The sequence below is a fragment of the Agelaius phoeniceus genome, chromosome 7, assembly GCF_051311805.1.
Source record: "Agelaius phoeniceus isolate bAgePho1 chromosome 7, bAgePho1.hap1, whole genome shotgun sequence".
NCBI lineage: Eukaryota > Metazoa > Chordata > Aves > Passeriformes > Icteridae > Agelaius > Agelaius phoeniceus.
In genome coordinates, this window is record NC_135271.1 from 44,976,005 (window position 1) to 45,000,885 (window position 24,881).

The window sequence follows — 24,881 nt, forward strand, 5'->3', positions numbered from 1 at the left end:
GCATTGACCAGATGAAAGGAACTCCCTGAAAACTTTCCAGTTCACAAAACATGAACGTGGTCAAAACTTTTTCATTTTCAAATGCAGTTGTGCAGTAGCCAAACCTTATTGTGTTTCTTTTTTTTAAGAGAATGACCAAAATCATCTTTTGCTTCTTTTGTCTTTGTAAGTGGTGCAAGCAGTTTGAGTGTGGTGAGTCAGGGGACGTTCAGACAGCAGGGCTTGGCTCAGGGTCAGCAGGTAGAACTTGAGTCCAGTCAGGAGTACTTGTCCTTCAGAGGTAATTTCACAGTTGTTTGATTTAGGTGCTACAAAATATATAACCATGTTGGGTTCGGTCTGATGGAGGAATTCGGGCACCCGTTTTATTGTCATTTTCCCGTATCTGTTTTAGGCTGCATTGATAAAAGAAAATGAGATTGAAGCAAAACAAATGTGGAACCAGACCTTGTTTTTAGAAATGCCTGTTGTGCAGCTTGTGCAGAGCAGTCATTATGGTAAGGAGTACAACCTGAGAACACATACGTAAAAGCAACTATAACAATAAACTCATGAAATAACAAGTATGACTCATAAAAGTAAGAATTCATTTTCCAAGCATTTTATAAATGTTTCTGACGGTGCCATAAGCAAATTCTTGCCTATTAGCAGTGCTCTTGAGTAGATCGTAAAATGTTATTATTCAGAATCATACCCACAAGTCACCAATCTATTTCTCTGGAATTCCCATGTCATCATTTATTAATTTGCTTTTGCTTGTTCAGATTCCTACCAGAAGAACTATTAGTAGCAGAGAGGATTTCTCTGAGACAGCGAACAGCATGGTATCTAAGTAATCAAATATATGAAATAAGTCATACCCAAAGGCTTAATTGTTTTAATCAGAAAATTATTAGCTCAACAACAGGGATTAATGCAAAGGTCATGTGATTTTGCTGTATTCAGGCTCTTCAACCCTACTCCTGGTTAACAAATCTAAGCACAGTGCAAAAGCTGCTGAGTATTTCCCTCCCTGTACTGTCAGCTTGGGTGTCAGGGTTTCTTTGGTTTGTGGGAGTTAAAATTCACAGAGAATGGTTTGAGTTGGAAGGAATTTAGGAATCATCTCATTCCAATCCCCTCTGCCATGGGCAGGGATGCCATGGGTTTGCTTGGACAAACAATCCAAACTTGTTATAAATGGTGCCTTCATTTTAAGGAAGGTATTTATAAGAGTGCTGAATAATCTCTCTGTTCCTTATGCACAGGTCAGGCAGTGCCAGGGAGATGCAGGTGCTGAGCCAGAGGAGCAGAGTCCAGAGGGGCCCAGGATGCTGCTGACTCTCCCCCTGTAGCACCTGAAGGACTGGTCCTGGGACCTGTCACAAAACCTCCATCCTCAGCACCTCCTGCCTCACCTGGAGCTCTGAGGCACCCTGGGGGTGGCTGTGCATCCTCCCCAGGCTCAGCTGATGAATGAATAACACCTGGCAGCTCTCAGGACTCATGGCTGGGGGGGTGAACCTCCCTGCTATGGACCATCTGCCAAAGGGGCAGCTCAGGAGTAAAACACTGCAGCCAGAGGGGTTCTGGCAGTGCTGCTGAGAGGAAATTCAGCACAGCAGTTCTGCTTTGTTTTCCTGTGCCATCTCTTTGGTTCTAGGCAGTTGGAATCTAGAACCTGGTGCTTGCCAAGAAGATAAGAGGATTTTTGTTTTTCAGTGTTAATAGGTTCACTGAAAAAATACGTTTGGGTTGAAATACATCTGTTTCTGAGTTTCTGTTCCATCTGGCAGTTTTATTTGTAAAGCTGGGGAATAGTATTTCGGAGACAAAATGTTTTCTTTCAGCATTTTTTAGATTAAATGATTAATGTTTTGGGTTTTTTTTTGGCAAATGAACTAGTCTTAAGCAAAATTAGGAATTCAAAATATTTTTAAAAGAGGCTGTTAGCAAAAGCAAAATATTCCTTTCAGATTAAAACAACATTTTGCCTTACATTGAATTTTTTTTCCTAAATCCTCCCCCAATCTCTCTTCAATTCCACTTTAAACATTAGTTTTAGCTTCCTTTTCCCTTTCCTTTTTTTCTCTCTTTTTTTTTTTTTTGGTTCAGTGCCCAAACAGAAATCCATTATTCACACAACTCAATTGCCAGAGCAGACACTGAAATCCTGTTGGAATTGAAGCGAGGAGTAAAGGGAAGTAAGGTAATCAAAGCAGTGTTAGTTTAAGATCCAATATTACATTCTGCCAGGGCTTGACAGTGAAGCTCTGCACTTGGAGAAGCTGAAGACTCTTTGGGGGTACAATATCAACAGTGGTGTGCTCAGCTGCCTGTCTGTGCTTCCAGGTCAGTGCCAGTGTGTCCTGTGGTCCCCAAGAGTGTCTGTGAGCCCTGCTCTGCTCTGTGCAGAGCATCCCAAGGGGCAGGAGCATCCCCACCAGCTGAGCCTGAATCCTGCAGGAGGAAGGGGCTCCAAGGGCACAGGGCAGATGCTTTTCCTCCTTCAGGGCATGAAGGAAGCAGCCACCTGACCAGTCCTGTTTTAACTGGAGTCAGAGAATCACTTAGGTAGGAAAATACCTCTTAGAGTCCAATCCCAGCAAAGCCAAGTTCTTCCCTGGGTAGAGTTAATGATTTTTCATTTTGCAATGGATTGATATAAAGTTGATTTGCAGATTCTGTTTATGCTTCTCAGAGAAAAGATATACCCTGTTCAATGTACTGAAAATAAGTTTGAAAAAAGTTCTTTCCTCTTACTTCCTGAGTGTATCTCCCTGTACCCTGTCACTGGAGCTGCTGATCCCAAACTGTTGTGTTTTCCTGACTTTTAGAAATGCAGATCCTAAAAGGCAGCATGCAAAAGTTTCTAGCAATTAGCTAAGATCCACATTTCTCATTTAGCAGCCATGGAGGAAGAAGGATATTGCAGTGTAGTAGCAGGGCTGAGTATTATGAGTGTTTGAGGAATCCTGAAGCATGATGTGTGAGTTGTTCAGTGGGTTTGGGACCTGTGTTTCTTGTAGTCATAAAGGTTGATGTTCTTTTTGAGCAGGCTGGTTGTTAACGAGCCAGGTGGAGTGGATTTAGTTGCCTCCATCAAGCCTTACCTTCCAGCAGCTGGTACCATGCCAAATATTTGATGTCTCCTGCTGGAAACATTTAAAAACTCAAAATGCAGATTGTGCCCTGCTCTAGGACTGCTGCACAAGCGCTGTGAGGACAGACACTGCCATGTTCAGGAGAATTTACTGTCTTTGAATCCTCTGCTGAAATTGATGTCTGCAAAAGAAGCAGAAGATCAGCTTCAGGTTGATTTTAAGGTAAGCTGCTGGAAAGTTAGAGCTTTCTCTGCTTAGTCACACTTTAACAGTTTTACTTCATTCAAGATTATAGCAAGCATGTGGCCTGCCAGCCAAGGAAAACAGAAATGGAAAAGTCTATAAATGATTCTTGTAGTAGCTGTGTGTGTGTTAATAACTGTCCTGCAGTCAGGAATATTTCTCTAAAGTACAGGCTGAGATATCTAATGCTGGACAGGTGGAAGGTTATGGGCTGGAATTGTGAGGTTAAACTCAAGCATACTCTGATTTATTTTCTTTATCTTTGGATGCAGATATGTTGCATGATTTCCAGCTAAGCTGTGGCTGTGCTTTTTCAAATGCTGGTGGTGTGTCTTGTGTCAGTCACCCAGAAGGCAGCTGCAGTTGGTATCCAGTGGTAATTTTAGCTCCTCATATTTGGCTGATGGAGATGTAGTGGGGTTTATCAGGAATAAAGCCAGCTTTCATCCGTCCTGTGCTGTCACTATAATGTATTAAAGCCACCTGTGAACTTATTTTTTTTTTGTTCCAGCTAAGTGTGGTCAGTGCAGAATGCCCTCAAATGAATTGCTATGCAAAACCATGATTCTTTTCAGTATCTAGTGCTCCTTTTTGATACCCTCTGTCTCCAAGAGATGTTTTACAAGACTTCAGAGCATTGCTGAAATGGTGAGGGCAAAGGCTGCTTCTTCCCTATGGCTGTTTCAGCAGAGAGGAGCTGGATTTTCAAATACCCAGCTCCTCCTTTGCACTGTGAGATGGAGCAACAGGTGCTGATGTTTTTTAAAAATTAACCTGAGCTTCAAACACTTGTAGGTTAGGAACAAAGGGTCGAGGTAGCCCTTTCAGAAATGGGAGCTATAACATTAAGAAAAATATAAACATCAGTTAATATGGCAAGATCTGTACTGCCCTTTCTTTTTTAAATGTTAAGGAATAAGTTTGACCTATGTTGATCTGAGCCTTGTGGTAAAGGTTACCTAAAGAGCAGGGGGGTGTGTGTGACCTGTGGGTCTGTTACTTTGGTGAAAGTGCTTTGAAGAAACTTCATGGAAGGATTAGCATTTATATACCAGGCTGGTGCATATATATGTAGTTTAAAAGTTTTTTTTTAATAAGCTGCTTTTAATGTCTTGGCAGCCTTTATTGAGTTTGATGCTTTCTAACCTTTTGATTATGAGACTGAAATAAGGTTCTTGTATTGTATTTTGTAATTGCTGAAGTGTTTACAGCTAATTTTTTAAGTCTGGAAAAGAAATTGTATAATAGTTTTATTTGAATTTGTCCCTATTGTAGAAGAAAAACCCAAGTTGTTTCAGTACAAAACTAGAAAAATACCTGTAAGTACCAACAGGAATTCCTGTTTTCTCAGTGAAATGAAGCATAAAATACCTGCTTGGCTGTTTTCTTTAAACTAAGCAAAACTTCACATACAGGTAGTTCATGTTCTTTTTGGAGGGTTATTGCATTTCTTAGGGAACTCTGGTTCAGAAAAAGATGTGAGCAAAATAAGATTGTTCTAGAATGGTGTTAAAAATGTAGATTGATGACAATTCTAAAATTAAGTGGGTGAAAGAGGAAGGAGATTGGAAGGATCTGTTTGAAAAGTATTACTAATGACAAAATTCTGCATCTGAGACTCAAATGTGGCTGAAGGCACCAGGAGGAGCAGGTGGAAGATGTGACAGTGAGGGTTCATCTCATCCCTAAGGGTTCTGTTTTCTTGGATTAAGTGGGTTCCAAAGGGGATTAAGGATTTCCTGGCTTTTTTGCTGAAGGGTTTCTCATATGTAGATATGGTAGATGGCACATCAAACTTCTTGACCATGGTCTGAGACTTTAGAACTCACAGCTTTTTGGACAATATGAATAATGGGGATACTTCACGTCATCTTTTTATCCTCCTCATCCCCAGTGGAGTCTCTAAGGCATTTGGGTTACTTTAATAAAATGTTTCAAATTTTTCTGGTGTTCAGCTAATGGATAAACTGTACAATGGCAAATTCTGATTTTCTTAGGTTGCCAGGCTGAATCAAACCAGAAAATAATATTTAGCACAGGTGATATTTTTCAGATTCCTAATAGAGAGAAAATTGCCCAGTTCACATTTCAAAATTATTTTAGCCAAGACTTTTTTTCCTAAGAGAAATAGTCAGGACAGTATAAAAGGCTTAAATTAAACAGGAGGTCATTAGGGTGAAGAAATGACTGGCTGTATTTTATTGTATTCTGTGTATGAGGTTTAGTGGGATGGAGTGCAAATCCCATGACATGACTCATGGAAGAAAAAAATGTTTCAAAATAAGCCAGTCAAGTTCTGTATGAAGTAGAAATAAACTGAACCTGATTCTGCAGACAGGAGACTGGTAGTGAGTATCTGTGAGAAGTGGGGCTGGGGGCTGCCCTGCAGCTCAGTCTGCAGGAGGGATTGGGGTGAGGGAGAGGAGGGATGTGGAGGAGGAAGGGTTGGAGCAGGCAGGAGATCTCAGTGCTCCCTGTTCCTCGGGCAGGAGCTGCACCCTGGGTCTGGCTCTGTGCCTTGCTCTGGGTGTCAGCACCAACCTTCTCCCGAGGCTTAAATAAGGGAACAATTCCAGTAACTTCAATAGACAGCTCCTCACATTGATCTCTGACCACAGCCCTTCAGTGGAGGGAAAAAAGCAGGGATTTTTTGTGTAATTTAATCCTTCCCTGCTGGGTGGCCCTACAGAAAGCTTTTTCTGTAGCTGAAACTCCTTCAGTGCTGGACAGGAGTGATTGTGAGAGCCACCTTTGTACAGTAGTTCTTAAGGCTGTTGAGTGGAAATGAAAGATAAGTCCTGTACTTTCTTTGAGTTTTTTTTATCAAGCTGTTTATGAAGTAGAGCTGATTTAAAAACAATTTAGTCACTTGTTTTGAGGTTAATGGATGCTGGAGGGGAAGGCTTCTGACATAAAATAAGAAGTTTTGACAAACTTTTAATTAAGAATTTGGAACGTGGAAATTTTGGGGTAGTTCTGCACTACTGAGATTGGCTCTGGGGCATATTGGTTGGTCAGGTTTTTAAAGTAAATCTTCCTCTTAATTCTAATTAAGTATTGTAATGCCAGCACTCTTCATTAGGCAGCAGTTTGAGATTAGTCAGGTGGTAGTAATGGAAAGAGAAAAACACATATGAAGTAGTAGAGAAGTTGGAGAGCAGGGAAAACAGCTGTAAGATGTGGCTCCTAAATGCTCTTCAGCATTCCCCTGTTGGCAAATTTCCCACTGAATTCAGTGAGTTCTGTGGGACAGGATTCAGTCCTCACACAGATCCTGCCTTGTGTGGAAACACAAGTTCAGAGCGCCTTGATCACCCAACCTCAGCTCTGAAGTTGTGACAAGAAATGATGCTAAGAACAGCTATAAAGAGGGAAAACACCTTATTCCCCCCAAAACTCTGAAGCCAAGCTATTATTTTAAGTGTAGATCACATTATTGAATTGGTTATCTGTGGATTGAATCTCGTATTTAATAAGTGGGAGCTGTTGTGAAGTGTTGGAGTGAATGTGAATTAGTGAGTTGAGAAAGATTAGCTCTGTGAGGAGATTGAGAACAATTTAAAATTCCATTGTATGGTGTTTTTCTTTCTGTCTGCATGAAGTACGGCTGTAATTGCCTGAAATTAGGTACTGCCTTTGTCTAGGAGAATTAAACAAGTAACAGGATAAGATATTTCATGGTCTCCTTCTAAATAAACAGCTTGTTCTGTTTGTATCTTTAGGCAGCTTGCAAATGTCAGAGCCAAGTCTGTGGAGAGAACATATATATATGTATGTATATGAGGTGGAGTTTCCTTAGAAACAGAATCATCCAGGATTGTTGGGATGCATTTTAAAATTTGAAGCCTGGTCTTCCCCTACTTTGTAATTTTAGAGTCACCTTTTGTCATGGTTCTTAAAATAGATGCTTTATTAAAAAATTCCTATGGAGACATGGACTGTAAGCATGAATTTGCCCAGCTCCTTTTTGACAGCTGAGGTTTATGTTTTGCCATGAGTTACTTGATGGTGTTGTTACCAATGAACCCTCACATTGACCTTGTAATTATCAAGACCAGAAAGAGAAAAAACTGATAAAAATGAGCCAACACACCCCCGTGGTCTGGGGCTGTAGCACACAGACAACGCTGCTTTTTCCTTTCATATTCCTGAGAAGGAGAAAATAATCCCACAAAGTTCTTGGGTTGGTCTTGTGGCCAGTGCTGTCCATGGGGATTCAGGCACTGCATCTGGAGTGAGATGGTTATAAAGTGACTTTTCTGGAAGGAGGGAGAATCCTTATCTGGCAAGTGAGCAGGGAATTTTCTGGGTCTGGGTGAGCCCAGGGTGCTTTGCTGGAGGAACAAAGTCACTTCCAGCTTGTGTGAGGCTCACCTGGCCCCTTTCCACATCTCCTCTGGTGCTGTACCTAGATCTGTCCTTGATCTGGGCATTCATTACTGGCAAATGTGGTTGTGGCATAAACAACCACATTGTTTTTGTAGTGAAAATGCAGCAGAACTGAGGAGTCTTCATGAAACCTAATCAGTGTTGGGCAGTTGTGTAGAAAAGGCTTCAGAGCTGCTTGAAGCAGGGAGGAGGTGGACCCTGGCTGCCCATAGTAGACTATAAAAACCAAAATCCTCTAAGTTCAAATTGCATTTTTTGTTGCCACATGTGGAATTCCCATCACCCCCATGGCCTGGTTTCAGCGGATTTCCCAAGTTTAATTCCAAGTCAGCCCTGTTTGTTGTACACTTACTACTGTGTCAGAGGGGACTAGAGCCAAGAGGGTGTTTTGTTCTGTTTCATGGTGTTTGCAAATAAAGCTGAGTGGTTTGGTAACTCTCTTGGAAACTCTGAGACTCTAAGTTGGGCAGAGTGCTCCCTGGGCATGCATAGATCTAAGGATTTCACTTTGTTGCCTATCAATAAGTATCTTAAGGCCTTAACTTTTAATGCTATATATGACTAAAGTCCCAAGGAAATAATTCCACTACTGCTGTTCATTTATATCATTGGAGTCTGAATTAATTCAGCCTAGGCTAGGTTTTCTAATACATTATTTATTTAGGCCTTCAAAATGTCTGTGGTGCTGCATGTGGTTGACAGAGCATGTTCTTGTTTGTTAATATTATATGGCATCCTGTTTTCCCAAGACACTTCAATAAATGCATGTCTTTGAATAAAGCTGGGATTTTAACAGGCATTTTTTTCCCTTGTGTTGTAACTGTAGCTTCCCAGATTCTTAGCTCTGATTTCTCTTCTCTACAACCACCTATTTTTAACAGTTCTGGAAAGATCTTCACTTCTTTAATGTTTGGTTTTGGGTATTTTTTTCTTCTTTTTTTTAATGCTTTTTTATTGTTACTGATAGGTAAGGCTTTAAAAGTAACAGTTTGTGTCTTGATTGTAAATATCTAGCCCAACTTCTCCCACTACCCCCAGGCACTAGAATTGTATAAATACCCTTAAATTCAATTAAAAAATCCCTGACATGAAGGGTGGAGCACTGAGCTCATATTTTCTGACAGCCCGCAAAACTTAGAAATCAAAAGACATGAGTGCTGTGTAAGTGAGGGTGAAACAAATGGAATACAATACCTGGAAATGAATGAGTCCTGTGAATGAACATTGGCATGTACATCCCCGGCCCCATATGAAGATTAAAGTGAGTTGTCTGCTCTAAAATTGCATAATTGCTTCTGTGACTGATTTGGTGCTGCTCCATAATAAGTTGTGAACACTGTATGCTGACCTGGTTAATGGGATGTTTACTAAATGGATATATTTGTGTAGTTTAATAGGAGGATGCTTGGAAAAATTAGCAGGATGAGAAAGAATGGCTGGAGAGAGTAATTTTTCAGCAAGTGCTGGTGTTGTGAAGAGGAAGGCAGAGGCTGCCTTGCCATTGGCATGTGGGGGCTTGGAGGGGGAGGTTGGATGGGGCTGGATCCCTGATTTTCATGGAGCATCCTTGTCCCGAATTCCTGCGGGAGTGGCTGCTCCAGGTGCACTGAAGGTGCTGCCAGGTGGGGATGTGTGTGCCCCTGGGAGCAGCCTCATCTGCTGCCCTAACAGCTTCATTTGCTAAACTATCTTTCTGGAATTCAGCTATTTTAAGTACTATAGACTAAGATAATTATATAATGAAGTAATATTATCTGCAAATTAACCTTGGATCTCTGTGGAGGTTCAGAAAGAGCGAGATAAGGAGTTTTATCACAAATTGCAGACTTACTGGCTTTAACGTAAAGGCCGTGGCAAGTAATACATTTAAACTGCATTTAAGTAGTAAAGACCAGAATATCAAAGTCTAAAAGCAATAAACATTAAATTATTCAGAAAGTTTTTATATTTTCTTTCTAGTTTATATGTTCTTTTCGCACACTGTCATTTAATGAGGTTATATTCTGATTAAAGTAGAAAAATAAAAAAGTAAAATGTTTTATTTCAGTAGATAAAAATGTAGCTTTTAAAATATATCAGCTTGCCCTGTGTAGTCTGAGCTGACTGTACAATTTCCCCTTCGTTCAGCATGGTTGCTAACTAACGGATTTTGGGGGGAAAAGTCCCCCTTATATAGAGTTTCAATTGAAATCCATATTTTAATTTTAAGTGACAACTAATACATTTACCATAATCCCTTTCAAATATTCTCTGGCAGGGTTCCCAGACATATATTTTTGAAGGTTAAATGGTTTAGGATTTATGTATTGTACTATGTAGGTGTATTGGCTTTGAGTGTCAAGGTTTTGGTAGCAAGTGAGCTACAGGGGAGGAAGAGAAAATCAGGATTAAAGTGAAGCCTGGAGGGGAGGGAAAGTGTTTTAAGATTTAGGTTTATTTCTTATTATCCTGGTAATTAAATTGATCTCCCTGAGTGGAGTCTGTTTTGCTTGCAACTGGTGAGTGATCCCTCCCTGCCCTTAACTCACCTCATGAACCTTCCATGATAATCCATGATAATCTCTCCCCTGCCCAGCTGAGAAGGGCAGTGGCAGAGTGGCCTTGGTGGGCACCTGGTGCCCAGCCAGAGCCAGCCCACAACAGCAAGTCAGTCTGAATAAGGTACTGAGTTTATAGGGCCCCCTCATTGCCAGACACCAATTTGTGGCTCAGAAATGCCACAGCTGCAGCAGCAAAAGTTCCTCTGGTTAATGACCTGTTTTTGAGGGGCCCAGGGTGAGGTGCTGGGCTGAAAAACTGCTTTTGGCTGGTTGCAGGGCTCTCTTGGGTATCATTACACAGGGCTGATTCATGTAGTGTGGATGTACCTTTCTGGCAGCTCAGAGTTTTGACTGTCCAGAAACACTTCTTTTTTTTTAATAGGCTGAAATTGGCATGAATAAGCAGCAGTAATTGAAATAATATTCCACAAGGTTTACATTTTAGTATGGCAGTGTGATTAAAATTGGTCCTGCCTTTTCCTCTCCCTGGGGAACCATTGTGTGCTCCATGGCTAATGAAGTGGAATGAGCACTGTGATCAATATTTATGGTGTCGCTCTGGGCACCTGCACTTCTTTCAGCCCTTCTTGCACTGAAAAGCTGGAGTGCAGGTTCTTGACTCGAGCAGTTAATGGCTCAGCTGCAGCTTGAGGAGAAGGCTGCAGACACTGCTCCTGGCAGTGTTTCTCCTGGGGGTCACATGCCACCTGCACAGATTTGCTGGTTCTCATACTGACTGACAGAAGTAGGAACTTGATTTTCTTAGTGAAGTGCCTTCATGTCTTCCAGTCATCTTTTGGTGTTTGGGCTCTCCCTGTGTTGGGAACAGCCACCCTTGGGGTACTGTGTTTTGCCACTGAACACACAAATAAGATGACATTTTGGGATGTCATCTTATAGATGACAGAGTTTATAGACACTTTGCACTCCAGTTTGCACTGCAGGTTCTGTATCTGCTGAGTTTATAGGCTTCTGCCTATGGCTTTTCCTCTTTTTACACTCCAGTCTGCACTACAGGTTCTGTATCTGCTGGAGACAGTGTTTGTTTAATTCCAGCATGATGCTGTGGAATATCTACTCTGCACTTTTGCACCTTCCCAGTTTGGGAGCTGCTCCCAGCTCTGCCAAAATATCTTCCTGTAGCTGCTTATGAAGTCCACAGACTATTTTCTGTCCAAATCAGCCTGAACTACTTTATTTTCTTGCTTCTTGACCTCTTCAAGGCTTTCCCAAAATAATAATATCATCTCTGAACTCTTGGTGGGTTGGTTTGTTGCAAAGTTTGCCCATTCCCTGGCAGTGACAGCAGCTGGAGGCAGTCCAGTGTAATTAGTAAGTATTTTGGAGACTTTGCCTTGGCAGCCCTATTAAATATGTGCAGTGAAAGCAGGATTAGTATGTGGCCTTATCTTTTTTTTTTTCTCGTTAGGACATCTCGATGATCTGTAAGCTCATTTAATTGGAAATTAGCCATTCTTATTAACACAGGAGATACCCTTTGGTCTAAATCCTGACATTGGATAAATGTATATAGTCTCCACTAAGGAGAAAGAAAATGCATCCATATACTCTAGGGTGGAAATTTGCCCTTTTGTGTCCAGTGCAGTTCTCCTGGAAGAGAATTTCATTTTCTAGTAAAGGCAATAAATTTTCACTGCTCAGATAAGTGACTACAGAGGTTCATCATCAGGATTTGAAGAAATAAGCCTCCTAAGAAGATGGATGATGACAAGGGGAGTAAGAGTTGTTATCCAATCATTTGTCATGGTCCAGAACATTAAGATGTATTGGTAAGACCCCAAAGGTGTGTAGAACTTCCTTTTTTCCCGTGTGTAATAAGTCACCCTGTGCAGTCAGCCAGTATTGTACTGTCTGAAAACTCATTCTGTTTGCATCTCTTTGTAAACACAGCACACAAGTGTTAAAATCCTATATATTGCTGGGAAATATTCTACATATCATCCAGGTATAGCCCCACAACTACTGAAGAGAGAGGCTGACTTCCTGGGTCCTCACTTTCCTGCCCTTCTCTCCCTCCTCCATCCCACTCCAGTTGTTAACATTCCTGCCTTTCCTCTTTTGCTGTGAGTGTTCTGCTCCAGGCTTTCTCCAGAGACTTTTCCCTCTGATTTTTCTGTGGTTCCCTGCTCTGCAGCCCTTGCCTTCTAGTTCTTCCCTTGTCTCAAAGCTTCAAAACCACAGAGCAGCCATGGGGGATTGTGTCAGCTAGTAAAAAACTGGATTAAACATTCATGGCTGTAGGAGTGCTTGTTAGCATATATGTATTAATTCAACATTTCCTGCTGGTTTTCAATATGTTGGGAGGTTGTGTTGCCAATGAGGTGACTTAAAGTCCGTAATGGAATAGGTTCCAACTAACTGCTTGAGACCAAGTAAAAATTTTGTTCTGCTTGTCTGGCTTCAGAGAAAAACCTTTCTCCTTACTTTTTAAAAGTGAGTGTTCCTCTCTAAAGCAGACATGGTTGAGACCATGTTTCTGAGGGTTTTGTTGAATTCTGGCTTGGTAGCTGGGATAGCTGATTTTGAAAGTCCAGCTTCATGTAAATAAGAGAGACACACCATGGTAGTTTGCTGTGGTGTGCTGCTCCCTGCATTGCTCTTTGGTTCTGGGAATTTGTGCAAAGGTGAGGTTTGACTTGTCTTGTCTGGGCTTGTTGTTGAACAGAATGGTTCAGTAGCTTAAATTTGATCCAAAATTGAGAGCTGGCACCGCCTGCCTCCAGGAGGACCCCATGAGTTTGGGAGCCCTTTGCACTATTTCTGGCAGCATGTCTTCAGGTCCTGCAGGCATTCTGCAAACTGGCCGTGGTGGGGAGACCTGTTCCTGTGGGTTTAGATGTTAAACATGTGGCTGTGTTTCCACAGAAGCAAAATCTAATTCTTCTGAGTCCCAGCCACGTAATTACAGCCATAATAATAGCTATCATTTTTGATGCCTCAGTGCCAAATGTAAAGGTTGTTGTTTCTGTTAATGTTTTCAGAGGACTCTGTTCTGCTGCTTTTTCCCAATTTGTGCCTTATCTGTGACTGAACAATTACCAGGAATGTGATGAGGACATGGTATGCAGAAAGTCACCCCCTTGTCTCTTTTGCTGATGGCTCAGAGGAGTGTGCAGTGCTGCTATCTCAGCTGCTAATCAATGGAGCTGGAGCTAATGTGCGCAGTGACCTTTGGAGGAGAGAGGAGCTCTGCCAATATTGCACTTGCAGTTTGACTCAACTCTTACACTTTGTCATCTACTTGACTGCAGGAGCTCCTCCCTCACCTGGATTGCTGGATCACTTGCTGCTCTATCCACCAAGTTAAGAGATACCCCAAATTTCTCTTGTGTGTTAGGCCTGATGTTTTCCTTGGCCAAGTGTCATTGTTTTATGGGTGACCCCTGATCCTCCTGGTCTAAATTCCTTTTGTTAATTCATTAATTTCAAAGTGATCCTGCATAGCTGTACACTTCACAGTTTGGGGAGGTCAGTGGGATTTTTCACTGCTGGAATTAGACACAATTTACAGCAGCCCACGGGTGTACAAAGGCTGTTCTCTAGCATTTCCCCTCTCTGCATTTTTATAGTGCTTAGGAGTCTGATGGATGGAGCTCTCAATTATTTAGTATCTATCAAGTTTTTGCTTACAACACCTAAACAAACACTAATATTACATAATTTTTTCTGAATATATAAGATATAATTCTGCTACAGCAATTTACAAATGTATGAAAAACACATACTGTTGCTTAACCATCCCTTTTAAGGGAATAGGTTTTGGATTGAAATTTTAAGTATGCATGAAGACAGTAAGATACCATTTGCACTGTTAGGATTTCAATAATGTATGGAATTAGCAGAGCTTTATTATATTTCTGTGCCTGCATGCCCTTCATAGAGTGAAAGTTGTAATAAATATAAGTTCAAAGGTAAAATTTTATTGCTGTGCATGAGGGGAGAGAAAATAAATTAGAATAATGTAATCATGCTCATATATGTTAAGAATTTTGAACAGTGTCTATTAGAAAGTTTGTCAAAATGTGCTTAGCTTTGAAAATACAGATTAACGCTGAAGGTTTTAATATTATTCTTCCTTATATTCCTATTCCTTGCAAATATAAGTGTAAAATATCTCCTGCCGAAAGCAATTGTCGTGAAACGACACTTTCCTATTTTAATAGCTGAATAATCAGAACAAAAATATTTTCTAAGTTGCAGAGAGGTTATTGCTTTTTTCACACAAAGAAATTTAGTGGTAGAAAACCAAATTTTAGCTGGATATTCTTTGCTTTTTGTGTTTCTATTCTTATATGTGAAAAGCGTGTCCAAATGTCTCCTGACAGCTTTGACACTTCAGGGTGATTAAAAATGGGGTGAGGTGTGCTCATCTGATTCCATTTACTGATTCTATATTTTCCTTTAATCTGGTAGCAAAGTTAAAATAGCAGCTCTCCAACAGGAGCTGGAAAATCTGTTTGGGGATGATTGGTTGGTATCAATATGGACCCTTTGGGCTTCTTTTTTTTTTTTTTTTTTTTTTCTTTTCTACTTGGGAGCAAATAAGGACCAGGTCAGTGTGGGAGGGCAGCTGCTGGCACTGAACCCAGCAAACATCAATTGTCTGAGCTCCCACTGCAGCACATGGTCCTTCAGCCTCTCTGAGACAGCCCCAGGTTGGTGAAATTTTGACAACAAAGGCAGTTCCTTCTCCTGGGTTTTCTTCCCTTACATTCCTTTTTGTTGTCCTCTGTCATCTCCCTCTCTTCTCCTTCTGTGAGCTCTGGCTGCACCATGAGGGCACTACAAAAGCATTGGCAATGACCCTGTTTTTTGACATTTTTTCATGCAGTCTTCAGGTTTTAGTTCTGTCACTCAATTTGGGAAAATGGAGCAGCTATTGATGCACACACCCCCTATTTTTTTAATGTGTTTTAAACAGTTTGGATGCTGAATAATTGGGAAAAACATTGATGGCTTTTTTGTTGTTGTTTTTTTTTGTTATTTTGTTTTCTTCCTGAAAGCAACTGTCACCTTTAAATCTATAGAAACTTTCTGGAGAGAGAAAATATCAGGAAACTTTTCTAAATAATCAATTTTAGGTCATAATAAGTGGTTCCTGCCTTTAAATTCTTCTGTTGATGCCATGGTAGCTGAGATGTAAGCAGGCTGAGGCTGCTGTTCCAATATAATCAGTGAACCAGTTCCAGAGGGTGGAGCAGTTTAGAGACCAAATGCAGTTTAAATGGCACTAGAGGAATGATGCACTACTGTCTGAAAATGCAGGCATTGTTATTAATGATGTAATTAAAGTTCCACCTCATAGGCAAAGTGGAAGCACACAGAAAATATTGTTAATATTGTGTTTCCTATATTTGATTTATCCCCATTTTAAGTACTAAATGAAGTATGCAAAACACAGTGGGAATTAAACACTCTGCCTAAAATTCACAGCTTTATTATGTAAAGTTGGTTCAAGCAGAGGTCAGGGTACATTAGCCAGAAGTAACTTAACCCAGCTGAAAAATGTCTAATGCACTTTACGTGCACAGTTGCTACTTGGCTAAACCTGGGTGTACAGTGGGAAGTTCTCCTCAAGAACCAGAGGTCATGGCTTGCTGTTGGTATTGTCTTGGTCAAGAACAGATCTCAGACATTCATCTAGACCCTTCACTGATGATCATCTGTGGTACTGGGTGTATTTTCTTTATTGCTATTTTTAAAGGCTCAGTTCTGAGATTTGTGGATCAATTAGAGACAAAATTGAAAAAGATAGTAGTAATAATAAAAATAAAAAATAGCCTAGTATTTGGTCCTGCGGATTCTGAACATTTCCTGATGGATAGTGGGAGCTCTCAGAGTTGCTTTATGAGCTTAGGCCAGACTCTGCAGCTGAACTAGAACACATTTTTGTGTTAACTGCTTCTAAATGAGCTCTTAGTTTTAAGTAGGTGGCATAAATCTAATTTTAATTTACTGTTTTCATTTTCTTTTGCATTGATCCTCTTTTTTGTAGAGATTCAATTGCAGACTTGGAGAAAGGGGTTTTTTTAAGAGTCCAGATGGTATTTCCAATTATTTATTATCATTAGCATTCACTGTATCTGAAAACAAGACTTTTGCCAACTTAGATCAATCTCATCTGCTGCACTATTGTTTATGAATTTTCAGTGTCCTGTGTTAATGCCAACTCACTTTTGGGGCTACAAGAGAAAAAGGGTCTGCTATTGCCAATATATTGCAAATTGCCAATTTACTTTGGGAATATCACTGGGATAACAATCAGTGATAGGTTTCTCATGCTTAGGAGGAAATGAGCAAGACATGTCATAATTAAGAGTAGCATAATCTGAAGAAAAATCATAATAATCAAACCAGAAGGTACAAAAGGTTTGCATTTTTCCATGTCTGAACACAAAAGTTTTCTTTTTGGGGTCAGTGGCTGTGTGAGACCACAATTAGTTTTCCCTTTGTAATAAGCCCCTTAGAATTTTTTTTCAAGTTTTGACATTGAAGATGGTACCTCAAGTTGTCAAAAATAAAATGTTTGGAAATTCACAGGTGTGATGCATTGGGTATAAAATGCCACCTTCTTTTTTTGAACTAAAATGCCTGAATTCTTTTACTAAAATTATTCTCCCCAGTACAAACATGTAAGATGAAATGGATTCTGTACACTATTGGAGTGAACAAGTCCACTTATATTTTTTTCCTTAAAGTTTTGAAAATATATATATATTTTATAATATTTTAATACATTGAAATTATTTGAGTGATTAGTTTCTACAATATTTTGTGTTGTTTAGCATTTGGAACAAAACAGTACAGAGAAAGAAATAGAGGGACACCTGTTTCAATTACACCATAGCAGCAATTTCAACAATAAATCTTAATTGCAATCAGTCTTGATCAACCCACCTGTGTAGATTCCCCTCATTTACAAGGAAGAGGGATAATGGAGAGAAAATAAGGAAAAAATTGAAAAGAAATAGAGGGAAAAAAACCCAACCTGCAGAACACTAATATGGATTATGTTATGTTCTTATACTTTAAGTTTTCAGATTGCTGCGCTATGTTAATTATTAGGAACAGCAGCCTGAATTTCCCTGCTTTTCTCTGGGGATACAGTCAACCCTTGTTTACTTTGAGCTGCCACTTGAGCTATTTCTCTTCCATTCAGGAGGGATTGTGCAAACAACCATGAGGTACAGCTAATTCTGCTTCTGTGCCCAAGCTCAGCAGGTGAAGGTGCAGCAAATTCCTTTGTTAAGGAACAACTTGTCTTTCTTGTGTGGGGTAGGAGGCACAGCAGAGCTGATGTCTCTGTGGGTAACCTCCTGCAGGTGTGTTGGTTGTTTTAACCTTGAGTTTGGAGATGCTGCCCTGAGGTGTTCTGGGACCTTCTCTGCAGGCCTGGCAGCTGCTCACTGACGTGCCTCTCCTGTGCTGAGCTTCTGTGGAGCTTCCTTGGACTCACAAATGAGTTTTCTTAGGTGCATTTGCATAAAGAGAGAAAAGAATTGTGGATAAACAGTCCAAATTGCAGTAGAGGATGTATAGGGAAGGAAAGCAGATACTGCTTTTTTTTTCTATACTCGTCATCATCTATTTCTCATAACCTCTATAATGGTCACTTGGACATAGGTAAGGGACAGGATTGTGGCTAATTATGCAGGGACTTGAGATTTTGTGACATTTTTCCAGACATACATTGCTTTCCATATTCATTATCATTGCCTCTGTTCCTTTTTTGTACTTTTTGCTTTTACTTTTTCCTTATACTCCTGCATTGTTATTCCTTTTTTTTTTCATTGCGCATTATGTGATTGAAAATGTTTTTGTAGTGGCATTTGACCAAGTCTTTTGAGTCAAAACCTTAAGGATTGTCTCATCTCTTTTGTTTTTCCACCCCCCAAAGAATGTCCAGGTTTATTTGTGTTTGTTTCCTCTTGTCTGCCTTGAGTGGCTTGTTCTATTTCACAGCTTCACCTTCTTTCACGCTCTCGACCTCCCTTCCTCTTCATCTCTTTTGCATCCTCTTCCCCTGCGTGGGGCTCAGGTAATAGTGATGGACCAGTGCAATTAAATTTATTCCATACACCACTGCTTTTCCTGACAAACTGACACCTCTCTTTTCTGCTGTTCTTACCTGTTGACTGGCATTAAGCAAAGTCAGCCAGGAGCCAGGATTTCAGTGGAGTGTGACATTCATCTGTGGAGATGACTGAGCATTGCAAGTCCTGGATGCTTTCTTCTCTAAAGCTGGCTGTGCAATGTGGGAAAAAAAAAAATCTGTGATGTTGTGATGAGATGAAGATGTTCAGGAGGGTTGTAAGAAACTTCTTCTATTGTAATTTGATTGTTATTGCGTTTAAATGTAACATTTTCCTTAATTGATGAGATGCCCAGGCCAGGATCCTGCCAGCACACAGTTTCTCTGCACACAGTTGCTCTCAGCAAACTGGCATGCAGTCAATAGGAATCCCTCCGAATTTACTGCTGTCTGTTGACATCTCACTCTGTTACAGGCAAGTATTTAATCAAAGTTTATTGTCATTCTTTTCTGAGATTTAAGTGGGACGTAAAATTTTACGATACATATAGTATTTTAGATGACAGCTTCATTATTTCCACTGAATAATTTGAAATGCTACAAGGAGAAATATTGATGGCAAACTGGTAATTGTCATTAAATATGCAGCATTTTTGCAGCAGTCACTTGTGCAAAAAATAAATTTTCTGAACTTCTAGGTAGCAGTGCAGAATGGTCTGAAATGCAATTCCTTTTTCTTGGGCCTTTCCCATCATGGAGGTCACTTGAGGCTCCAAACATGTTCAAACATGAAAACTTCAAAGTGACTTTGCAATTTTTCTTTCTAAAAAATGAGCATGGTATCATATTATTGAATGTCAAAAGGAGAACGCTTGGTTTGTTACTGAGTTGATCTTTTGGTTCCTGCTGCCTGATGGGATTTTTATTTTTGCTGCCTTAGTTGTCTCCTGTCCAGTGGACATTCCCTTTTTCCTGAGCCAGGAGGGATGTCTTTTGCAGGAGTAATTAAAAACTGTGTCATGGGAGATGGGCATAACAGGTCACTGGGAAGAATGAGGCAATGCACCAGAGCTGCAAGGCAGGGTGTGAAACAGACAGGTGCAGTTTATTATTGGACTGATTCCAAACAAAACATTCCTGTTGGTTCAGTGCCTCACCATGGAGTGCATTACTCAGGACTACGGGAGTGTCTTCTCCTTCTGGAATGCAAAAGACAATGAAAAAAAAAATTAGGTTTCTGGAAAAAAGCCAAGCTCTTCAGTTCAAGGAGGGTTTTAGGTCATTCCTTATTTTGTTTCTCTTGTTGGGAAGAATTTAGTTTGCTTTTAGGTGAATGAAAAATTCCATTCAGGATGATGCTTCTCTGTTACCTTATTAAAGAATTCAAGTGAGAGACCAGTACATTAGGTCTTTGTTAGCATTTGTGAGCAACTTAGTTAGCAAATATATTTACAAAACTGCCATGCTTGTCTTCTCTTTTGTAATTATTATGCCCCGACATGAAAGAAAATGGATGAAATCTTTCCTGTAAAACGCTATCTGTTGGGTATATCGTGAGTATTTAGCTTGATAATTGCTAAACTATTCAAGTACAAGGCAATCAGTTTAAAAAAATGCCATTAGAGTTGGTCAGGATGCTTGCAATAAAGCATTTTGAATAGAAAACTGTTACATTTTTCTTAACTACAGCTGCTTTTAGGAAAGCAAGCATTCAGCGAGGCTGAGAACAATCAGTGCTTGAGGCGTGAAAAAAAGAGCATGTGAGAGGGATCAGCTGGGTTCTGAGGATGCTGAGGGTGCTGTTTCAGTTCTTATACCTCAGGCAGACCAGAAGCTGGATCCTGTGGGTTGTGCTCTCAGGTGATGGTGTCTGGTTGTGCTCTTGCTCTCAGCTGGTGCTGGCCAGCACCCACAGGTGCTTTTCCACTGGGCACCCTCCAGCCTGGGTTTTGTGATCCAAGTGCAGGACCCAGCTCTTGGCCTTGTTGAGCCTCACAGAGCTGCCTCAGCCCTTGGATCCAGCCTGTCCAGATCCCCCTGCAGAGCCTTCCTGCCCTCCAGCAGATCCACACTCCTGCCCACTTTGATGTTGTCCATGAACTTGCTGAGAGTGCCCTCGATGCCCTGGTCCAGATCATCAGTAAAGATGTTAAACAGGGCTGGGCCAGTGCTGGGCCCTGGGGAGCACCTGGTGACAGCCCCAGCTGGGTGTAACTCCAGTCACCACCACTCCCTGGGACTGGATGTCCAGCCAGGCTTTTACCCAGCACGCTGCACCAGTGCAAGCCATGAGCAGCCAGTTTCTCCAGGAGAAATCTGTGGGAAGTGCTGTCAAAGGCTTTGATGAAGTCCAGATAGATACATCCACAGCTGTTCCCTCATCCACTAAGTGGATCACCTTGTCAGAGAAGGAGATCAGGTTGGTTAAGCAGGATCTGCTTTTCCTAAATGCATGGTGGCTGGGAATGATCCTCAGGTTGTGTTGTAGATGCTGTGTGATAGCGGTCAAGATGATCTACTCCTTCACCTTCCCTGGTACTGAGGTCAAGCTGCAGGCCTGAGGTTACCTAGATCCTCCTTCCAGCTCTTCTTGTAGCTGAGTGTCACATTTCCAGCCCCCAGTCACCAGTCACCTCTGGGACTTTTCCTGGACTTTCCAGCCAGGACTTCTGGTCAGAGATGGAGAGTGGCGTGGTGAGCTCTTCTGCAGCTCCCTCAGTCCATTTGGGTGGATCCCCCATCTGGCCTCATAGAACACACTTGTGCATGTAAAGATTATGGAAAGATCTAGAAAGATTATTCAGCCATATGTGAGATAAGAATTACACTTTCAGGGTACTGAGTGGACAGTTTGAAAGCTCTTGAGAATTTAATATTCCCTTTAAATCTGCGACAATGCATAAAGCACATTTCAGCTATGTCCTGTTCTAGTATTTTTTCATGGAAAATTAAAGATTATTGCCTCCCTTTGTAGTATACAGTAGTTTTCTGAGAATTCTCTGCCAGGCAGCTGGTACAGAAGAAATTCCCCTTCTGTAGTAATAGAAGGCAGTGATTAAACCTGAACACGGCGAATGGAGCTATAAAGTAAATCAAAGTGAGTGTTGAATTGTGCCTTCATGCACCCGGTGGTAAACTCCTTCTACAAAGCACAAAGCTTCCTTTCTTTGCCCAGGAACTGTGAATTGCAGCCTCTGTTTGCAGTGTTGCTGTCACCTGCTGTAAATCCAGTCTGAAAAGAAATCATGGAAGGAAGAAGTTGAAAGTGTAGTTGCCCCCCTTCCCCACAGGGTGGTCACCCCACAATATGTCACATGTGAGCTTATGGGTAGAAAAAGCCACCTCAAAGGGGTCCCAAGTGTTTTAAATCATCTTCTGAGAGAAGTGGTTTGAGTTTTTAAAATCAGTGGAGAGGCTCTCTTGGCTTTCAACAAGTAGTTCTTCTCTGATGCTTAGATCTGTAGCACAGTCTGATTGGTGGGAAAAAAATTGGCTGAATTCAGAATTTGGTCAACATCATGGCACTGTCTGGCCATAAATTCCTGATGTAGCAGATAACCTGAGCTGTGGATGGAGGGGTGGGGCTTGTGCTTTCGGGGCCAATGTCCCACCTCATCCTGCCTGGTTCTGAATCCTGTCCCTGGCTGTCCTGTCAGTGATGGGAGAGGAGGACAGGTGTTTCACCCTGCTTCACCAAAGCATGTAATCTCTTGGTGCTCCTGTACCACTGACTCCTAAACCAGCCTGCCCTGGCCACCCTGCGTTTCCTGCTGCCCTGCAGACAAGCTGTCAAACCTTAGCAGGGATTTGATACTTGGGTGACTCGGGAAGACAGCTGAAATAAGCCTAACAGGTTTATTTGCTGTTTTCACATTGTTTTTTTCTGAAGGTAGTTTTCAGCATTAGGTGAGCATCCAAAGCAGCAGTGGTAATACAGAGGCTGCTCAAAGTGGATTCAGCTCGATTTTCCTTGGGATGCCAATTGCAGCACCGATGGATGGGGGCTCTGTGTAGGGGGGTGGCACACTGAGTCTTTCCAGGTGAGCACAAAGGAAAGGGAGTATAAAACCAAAGTATTTTTAACCATATCTTGCAGTCTGATTGCTTGCTGGATCTGCTGTTCCTTCTCATAATACGCTTGAAAAGTTTTATCTGTGCCTCGAGGGTGATGAGCCTGTCTTCATTTAGGGATGCAACTGCAGATAATAGCACTGTGCTCTTGACAGCTTTATGTGCTCACAGCCTGCCTCTCTTATTTACTCACTTGTAGATGTGGGCTCTTGTAAAAGCAGCTCAGTTTTCTCCCCTCCCAGTTATAATTGCTTCCTGGGCTGCCTTGTTACAGAGCCTGTTCCTGAAGCGTGAGGTGAAAGAGGCACTTTCTGCCGTTATAATTTTTTTTTTTAATGTATAATTAAGGCTGGGTAGTCATTATGGTTTTTTTCCCTAGGTTCATAATTAAAGAAATCTTGAAGGAGAGGTTTGTAACTATTATAGGGGCGAAGGAGGAGGTAACATGTGATGGGACCCTTTTGTTTATAAACAGTTGAGCTTCTAGAAATTTCAGATGTAGCTGAAGTTTCTTGAGGATCCAGAAGTGCTAAGTATTTGAGCAGTGTAGCAAAGTCAGTCATGACTATTCATCACTTAAAACACATTTGTAAGACATTAGGTGTAATTCAGTACTAAGAGAGTTATATTTTATGAATTTTTATGAATTATAATGTCCTTGTAAATTCTATGCAATTACTCAAATTTCTTATTTAAAAAAATAGCTTATTTTTCTTTCTAAAAACAATAGTTCCCTGTGTTGTATTCCACATGACATCCCTCATGTGCCTTCTTTTGGTGCTCATTCTGGCAGTAGCTCTTTTGGTTGGAAGTTTTCCCCACCGTCCTTGTTGAAAGGGCTTTTGGAAAGATGCTTCTCATCAAGATGTCTGCTTTGGTCCAGGTCTCTTGATTCATCTGCAGCAGAAAGTATTTCTCTTGGATGATGGTAGCACAATAGATTCATAATTTTAGATCTGCTAGCTTTTTGGGTGAGAGGCAAGAATCAGAAATAAGATTGGCTCATTTTGGTGAGGCTGAAGGGGAAGGACCAAAACTTCTCTGGCTTACAGGAAAAAGAAATCTGACTTCTTTGGGGACCTGCACAATTTGTACTGTGGAAAATAAGTCCCGTAGGTAGAGATTGCTTGAAAACATGGGGCAATTATCATTAGTTCTGTTGAGATATTACAGCCTTCTATTGATGAAATTATCTCATTCCTTTCGCTTACCTGCTTCAGAGAGTGGACTGCAGCCAAGATGTCACACACTGAGCTTCAAACATGTGGTTTTTTTTCTTCTTTGCTTTCCTGAATAAATTTTTAAGATAGTTGTTCAGGTATTACACTTTGCAGCCTGAAGCCTCACCCCATGCTGTTCTGTAGCATATTCCTCCACGGGCAGGTGGATGTGTGACATCAAGTCAGTCTGTTTGGAGCAGGCTGTGGGTATTGAACCAGGCTGTGCCTCCCTCCATGTCTGTCTTGTTTCATTTGCTCCAGGTGAAGAAGTTCCACATCACCTCTGCTCAGAGCTTCCCCATCCCGAGGTGGTGGCTTGTGAAGTCCCTTGTGCCAGGGACTGTGTGCTCAGCGAGTGGTCCCCGTGGTCCCCCTGCTCCCACTCCTGCTCCAGCAAAAACGCCGAGGGCACTCAGAGCAGGAGCAGGTCCATCGTGGCCCTTCCAGCTGAGGGTGAGTGCTGAACGTTTCTGGATAATCATTGTTCCTTCAATGCTTTCACTTCCTTTCCTGAGCCAAGAGCTAATCCCAGTTCCTCAGGACTCAGGGATAATACTGAATGCTTGTCTCTGCCGAGAGACTAAGAGATCTTGATGGGCTGGAGTTCATGTGTCACTTGGAGAAATTCTGTCACTGTTCAAAACTATTTACTTCAGCCTCTGAATTGCTGTCTGTTGAGGGCTTGTCTGGGTGTGAATTTGGTTCTGGAGAGCTTCATCCTCTACCAGTAAAATTGCTGCATGACAGAATTGTCATGCAAGTGTCTTTATATGGGAACTTATCAGTAATGATTTAAAAGCAGTGAGCTGTGGAAAATGAGAAAATGGAAAAGGATCTTGCTTATTTATATTTTTTTTTCATGTAACAGCTGGAAAGTGTTGACCTGCTTGTTGTAGTAAGTAAATAGCTCTTGATAAATACATATCATTTCTTCTTGATCTTCATGGACATATAATGTATCTGTTTTTTTGCATATTAACATCAGTGATACAGCTATTTAAACAAACCTTTTTGTATTAGGAGTGTAGTCTTCTAATTCAGTTACACATATGGTAATTAATTTATGTGTTGGTTTATCTCACAGGATTTGGAAGGTCTTGGATCAAGTGCATAAAAATTCATAAAATGTGAAGAGGTCCAACAGACTAAAGCCTTGTTGACACAAAATACTTGCTAGTGCCAAAACTAGGTGCAGTTAATGCAGCAGCAAAACACTTTTAGATGCAAATCTAGTCCAGGACAAGTTCTGTTAAATGCTATTTTGTAAATTATAATTAAAGCC

General features: G+C 41.1%; 1 protein-coding gene across 4 annotated transcripts in view; it reads left to right on the forward strand.

Moving 5' to 3' along the window:
• The window catches only part of THSD7B (thrombospondin type 1 domain containing 7B), a 300,207-nt gene that overhangs the window by 139,001 nt on the left and 136,325 nt on the right, over nt 1-24,881 (forward strand). For all 4 annotated transcript variants that reach the window (XM_077181738.1, XM_054636437.2, XM_077181740.1 and 1 more), the window contains exon 9: nt 23,861-24,052. In XM_077181738.1, the coding sequence (XP_077037853.1) occupies nt 23,861-24,052 (192 nt within the window). The remainder of the gene's footprint in view (nt 1-23,860; nt 24,053-24,881) is intronic.